This window comes from Cebus imitator, unplaced genomic scaffold (genome assembly GCF_001604975.1).
Source record: "Cebus imitator isolate Cc_AM_T3 unplaced genomic scaffold, Cebus_imitator-1.0 Scaffold101, whole genome shotgun sequence".
Classification (NCBI taxonomy): domain Eukaryota; kingdom Metazoa; phylum Chordata; class Mammalia; order Primates; family Cebidae; genus Cebus; species Cebus imitator.
Window position 1 is genome coordinate 2,905,016 of NW_016107416.1, and position 6,421 is coordinate 2,911,436.

General features: G+C 45.5%; 1 protein-coding gene across 37 annotated transcripts in view; it reads left to right on the top strand.

Moving 5' to 3' along the window:
• Positions 1-1,610: 1,610 nt before the first annotated feature.
• The window catches only part of ABI2 (abl interactor 2), a 121,956-nt gene continuing 117,145 nt past the window's right edge, over positions 1,611-6,421 (top strand). For all 37 annotated transcript variants that reach the window (XM_017536836.2, XM_017536845.2, XM_017536851.2 and 34 more), the window contains exon 1: positions 1,611-2,189. In XM_017536836.2, the coding sequence (XP_017392325.1) occupies positions 2,073-2,189 (117 nt within the window). In that variant the 5' untranslated portion in view covers positions 1,611-2,072. The remainder of the gene's footprint in view (positions 2,190-6,421) is intronic.

Below are 6,421 nucleotides of genomic sequence, written 5' to 3' on the forward strand. Positions count from 1 at the left end.
ACCTCGTGATCCACCCGCCTCGGCCTCCCAAAGTGCTGGGATTACAGGCTTGAGCCACCGCGCCCGGCTACTAGAATATTTTCTAGGTAATTTCTAGAATAATGAACCATCCCTCAGGGAAATTTGTTTATTGGTCTAATTGCTAAGCAGTAGTTGAAAGAATGCTGGGTGGAGATAAGTAATGATGGGGGAAGATTCTACCTTTTAACTCAACTAATGGGCTTCTTCAAGTTCAACAGTATTTTTTGATCCATTGAAGTTTAGTTTGAACGAAAAGTTTGCTTCATCTTATATTTGTTTTATTCACTTGGTTATTCATATGTCTTATTCCTTGAAGCAAGTTGATGTGTCATTTAAGTAACTACCCGTTTCCATCACTCATACTCTCAAACTAATGAATCTCCAGGGTGTGTGACCCTGCAGCTTTCATTTTTAACAAGCTCATCACACTTAAGTTTGAGAACCACTACTACTGAAGATGATTAAAGTGCTTAAGAATAAAACTAGTTGGACTAGACCAACGTCTTCAATATCCTTTAATTTAGGTTCCACAGTGAAAACACATTCTGCTAAAGCATACATCATGAAGCCAATACGATAACATTAGGGTTTGCTCCAGAAATTTGTAATGGTATGGTTTAAAAGTGATTTTTTTCGGAAGTATAACATAGTTTCCTAATCATCTGAACGAAAAAAATTCACTGTAGGCGGGCCAAGAGATCACCAGATTAAGAACAAGTGTTGAAACAATGGATCTTGTTCTAACTAAACCTAAGATGGCACTGCTGGGAGTCAACCTTGATTTTCCACAGCACAAATAAAGGTCACAGCTTCATATCTCAGCAATTGTCAGGAGTTTTAGTTTTTCAAGATTACATTGTGTGCGGTAGTTGGATTTAGAGAAACAGGACACAGTATCTGGAGAATAAAAAACAGAATTATAACTGCAAGAGCAAAATTATCTGCCTTGAATTTTTGTAGTACTTCATGTTTTTTTCAAGGTGTTTTCACATAAATGTTGATTTTATCTACGTAACAGCCGTGAAGAAGGCAATTATTACCAGCAAAATCGGTTTCAAAATTTTAAATACCAAAACCATGAATAAGAAAAAGGACAGCGAAGTTGACGGCATTAGATAAATGACAGAAAAGGTTGTGAGTGAGGAAGCGAATCATCGAAATGGCAAACATAAAAAGCTGAGGCCCAGGGGACCGCAAACCATAAGAGAAAGGCGCTAACCTGGCAGGAGAGAAAGGCGTTGGTGGGGAAGTGCAAAGAGGCAGGAGCGCAGGAAAACTGGGGTTAGGAAACTGCAATTCACTGCAACAAAGAGGATGAGGTCAAATTTGAGAAGAATGAAGTCAGGTGGCATTGAAAGCTGTGTGGAAGTTTGTGAGCTTTTATTTCTGCCCTGATGAGGTGTGATCTTTCACAGACGAGGGTCCCAAGAGCGGAGGCTGTGCCCTCCTTCGGCCTCCCATCAGCAGCAGAGGAAGAAAAGCCTCAAGAAGTTCCCCAGGCCGATGACCCCCACAGGGGCTCGGCCCCAGGGTGAGGACAGCGCCGAGGTGAGTCCCGGAGGGCGCCGGCGGGAAGCCAGCAGAACTGGCTGGTGCGTTCCCGCCGGGCTAACAAAGGCCGCCGGGAGGTGAGGGCTTCTGCAGCCCCTCCAGCGGTCGGCGGGCGGCGGAAGGGTTAACTGCGCCACCGACTCCCGCGCGCATCCCGGCCCCTACCCCTGTCGTCGCTAGGAGACGCCGGAAGTGGGGGAGGGGCCGGCGGCGCGGGCGAGGGTGGGAATCTTTTTCGGGCGCCCGGGGGCGGAGAGAGGGGAGCACGCGTGCGCGCGCCCGGCCTGCCGTCGCCGCGGTGACCGTCCTCGCAGTCCGTCGGCTCGCGCCCCGCCCCCGTCGCCCCCTCCCCTGTCGCGCGCTGGGGCTGTTTCTCGCTCCTCCCGAGTTACCGCCGTCGTCGCCGCCGCTCCTCCTCTCCCGGTCCTGGGTTTCCCTGGCGCTGCGGCCGCCGCTCCCTCTGCGAGCTGTATGAGGAGGAGGAGGAGGAGGATGTGAAGATGGCGGAGCTGCAGATGCTGCTGGAAGAGGAAATCCCGGGGGGCCGCCGGGCCCTCTTCGACAGCTACACGAATCTGGAACGGGTGGCCGATTACTGCGAGAACAACTACATCCAGGTGCGAAGGATCCCCAGCTGGGGCGCGTCTGGCCTCGGGTGGGCGGTGAGGGGCGCGTAGGGGACCCCCGAGTGGGGAGCCGCGCGCCTTGGGGCGTGGGGCCGAGGCCGCTGCGGGGACACGGCCCGGTGGAGCCCCCGATGGGGGTGGGGAGCTGGGTGAGGGCTGGGGCTGGTGAATGGGTGGGAATCCTCCGGCTGTATAAACTGCATCTTTAAAATCTTTTTAAAAGCCGTGAAGCAGTCCTCGGCGCGGTGCGTGTGTCGCGTCCCGCCTCCTCACCGCTCCTGCCCTCGGCCGCCCCCGCACTCCGCGCCGGTCAGCGTTCCGGATGGCGGAGGGGGCGGAGAGTGGCATTTTCTGTTTGACGGAATCCTACTCCCCCTTAGGGTAGGGGTCTCGCGGGCCTTAACGGGTTCCCTCCATCCCCCAAATTCTGGACGATTTTTAAGCGGCTATCTTGCTGCAGAGTGAAGTGCTTCATACTTCAGTTTTCTATTCCTGTGAATGCTTCAAAAGCCTTTAATATTTTATGTTCTAAAGGGGATACGGTGGAAGAGCAGCGGTCTCTTGTTGAAAGTTAATGCCATTTTTCTCCCCATGGAGAATGATGATGAACTGATTCCCTCCTCCCTCTAGTCCCGTTAGAAAATTTTCCTGGGGGTGGGAGGAGGACGAACTATTACTGTTTCTTAGATTTGGGAAGATGAATCTCCTGGTTTAATTTTTTTACCGTGATGGATCGTTAGGCACAGGGCTCAAAGTGGTAGCAGCGTGTGTGTGGAGGCGGCGTATATTGGTGACATAAGATCCAGCTGCTTCTGGATGAAGCAAAATATTCTGTGGATTAAAAAAAAAATCCTTCTTTAAAAATCACTTGAAAGGATAGCAGGTTAAAATGCACGGTTTGCAAAATCCAGCATACTTTGCTTTTTTTAAAAGGTTATTTTGAATTGTGGGTTCTCCCTCCATTTTTTTTTCTTTCACATTTAAATTCTCTTGGGATAAAGGTGGAAATGGAAGCAATATGTTAAACTGTTTCATCACAGTCCTGTTTTTTTTTTTTTTCTTGCTCTCACGTCCATCTCTCCAGGCATCTTTTTTCTTTTCTTTTTGAGACAGAATCTGGCTCTGTAGTCCGGGTGGAAGTGCAGTAGCCCCATCTGTGCTCACTGAAACCGGTCTCCCGGGTTCGACCTATTCTCGTGCTTCAGCTTCCCGAGTAGCTGGGACTACAGGCGCCCGTCACCACAGCCAGCTAATTCTTGTATTTTTAGTAAAGATGATGTTTCATCATGTTGGCCAGACCGGCCTCGAACTCCTGACCTCAAGTAATCACCCACCTCGACCTTCCAAAGTGCTGGGATTATAGGCGGGAGGCACCTTAACATCAGCTATATAGGAAAGCATTTTCATGTTTTAGTGTAAATTTTTAAAAACAGGTGCTACAATTTTATAGGTTCATAAATTTTGTAATGGCCACATTGTTGATTACAGTAGTGAGATTTTGTGATTAGACATTATTATCTTGTAAACAACATTTGTATTTGAGAATGAACCACAGTATAAACCTATTCCCTTGAAAGACACAGTTGAGGAGTATGGCTACTAGGAAAGAAATGTAAGCAAGATTAATACAAAAAAATACAAATGTCTGCTTGTAATGTACTTTGCTGATTCAGAGGTTCAGGCCTGGGCGAGAAGAGTGAGACTATGTCTCAAAAAAAAAAAAAGGTTCAGTTGCTAAATTTTTTGCTAAAATTGAAGGTCTTTTTTGGCCTAGAACTGTGTGAGGGGTGGATAATACATACCTAGTGTCTGCAGAGTTTCATAGTCTAGGTAGTAGGAGAGGCTGATCTTGGAGGAAATTAATATCGTAGTTAAATTTACACTCTGTAGTGCACTGCTGGTACCAAGGAGAACTGGAGGAAGAAATGCTGTTCTGAGGGAATTCACAATCTTTTTTTTTTTTTTTTTCTTATTCCCTCCCAATATTACATTATTTTTTTTCTTTTTTCTTTTTGGAATTCACAATCTCTAGGAGAGGCAAAACCTAAGGGACTGAAGTGGTAGTCCCATTGCCTTGTGCAGCATATGATGGCTAGGGAGTTGCAGGTCAGAAGAGAAATTGAGGGTGGAAAAGTGGATTGAAATTATTACCGGTAAGAAATAAAATAGCCAGGCATGGTGGCTCATGCATGTAATTCCAGCATTTTGGGAGGCCAAGGCAGGCATATCATGAGGTCAAGAGATGAAGACCATACTGGCCAACATGGTGAAACCCTGTTTCTACGAATAATACAAAAATTAGCTGGGCATGGTGGCGCACGCCTGTAATCCTGGCTATTTGGGAGCTGAGGCAGGGGAATCTTGAACTTGGGAGGCGGAGGTTGCAGTGAGCCGAGATTGTGACATTGCACTCCAGCCTGGTGATAGAGCAAGACTCCATCTCAAAAATAAATAAATAAATAAATAAAAATAAAAAATAGATTGCTCTCTCTTTTACAAGATAACTTTTTATTTCAATTTGAAGGTACAAGTTCCTCTTAAATTATAATTGCTATATAAAGGTAAAAGGATTCATATTATTAAAGCTGAAAGATTAAAGGGAGCAGTTGTCTTTTTAAATATTTTGTTCATTTCTTCCAGTTGAAAAGAGAAACATGTTACTGGTATCAGTGTCTGTTTTAGCAGTGGGACTCAAAACTTAGTGGGATGACATTTTAAAATTTAAAGCATAAATATTGATTTAATAAAAATGAACTTAGATTTTAAAATATTTCTTCAGTTTAGTGTCTAAAATAGATTTTACACCTTTTCTTGCTAGATTATCACTTATTTTAGGATGCCTTGGGTATATTATTAGTGCACTCTCCCAGGACAGTAGCTCTTACGTGATTTGTTGGGAAAGTTGACAAATAGAATGTAGTGATAGTGGATTTGTGCTGATCCAGCTGTTCATTTGGCTGATGTTCCTTGTGACTAAAGAACTGAGGGGCAGGGGTTTTGATGCTGCCTGTGACCCTGCAATAGATGAAAGTTAATTGATAGGATCCGTGATCAAATGGTCAATTTAGCCTTTTTTTTTTTGAGATGGAGTCTTGCCCTGTTGCCCAGGCTGGAGTGCAGTGGCATAATCTTGGCTCACTGCAACCTCCACCTCCTGGGTTCGGGCAAATCTTTTGCCTCAGCCTCCCGAGTAGCTGGGACTACAGGTATGCGCCACCACACCTGGCTAATTTTTGTATTGTTTATTTTATTTTATTTTGAGACGGAGTCTCTCCCTGTCACGCAGGCTGGAGTGAGTGGTGCAATCTCAGCTCAGCGCACCTTCCGTTTCTCTGGTTCAAGCGATCCTCTAGCCTCAGCCTCCTGAGTAGCTGAGACTGCAGGTGCATGCTACCATGCCCAGCTAATTTTTTGTATTTTTAGTAGAGTCGAGGTTTCACCGTGTTAGCCAGGATGGTCTCAGTCTCCTGACCTTGTGATCCACCCACTTCAGCCTCCCAAAGTGCTGGGATTACAGGCGTGAGCCACCGCACCCAGCTAATTTTTGTATTTTTAGTAGAGATGGAATTTCACCATGTTGGCCAGGTTGGTCTGAAACTCCTGGCCTCAGGTGATCTGCCTGCCTCCGCCTCCCAAAGTGCTGGGATTACAGGTGTGAGCCATTGTGCCTGGCCAATTTAGAATTATTGTAGCATCACGTCTTAGCCACTAGCTCTAGTTAACTAAACCAATACTAATTTTGTGTGGAAATGTAATTTTTGCCCATAAAGTAGAAAAATCTGTTTATTATCTGTAATAAATATTTTTGCTCAGTTTTCTTAAGTAACTGGTTTTATGCCTAGGAATATCAAAAACATTTAAGGTAAATAACATTCTGAATGTGGATTATATCAAAATTGAGCCAAGGAAGGGAAATAATTGTGCTGTCCTGAAGATAATTGTACTCTGTTTAAATTGTTTGTGTTTTAGAAAAGCACCCCTCAGAAATATCATCAGCATTAGGAGCGAGGAGATAGTTCCTGTATTAAAACATACATACACACAGACATACACAAAATCTACAGATACAGCAGGGTTGTAAATAGCTGCTTTCTAGGTTACTAATGCGTTAACATTAGAAATTAGGGCAGGAGGCCGGGCGCGGTGGCTCAAGCCTGTAATCCCAGCACTTTGGGAGGCCGAGGCGGGTGGATCACGAGGTCAAGAGATCGAGACCATCCTGG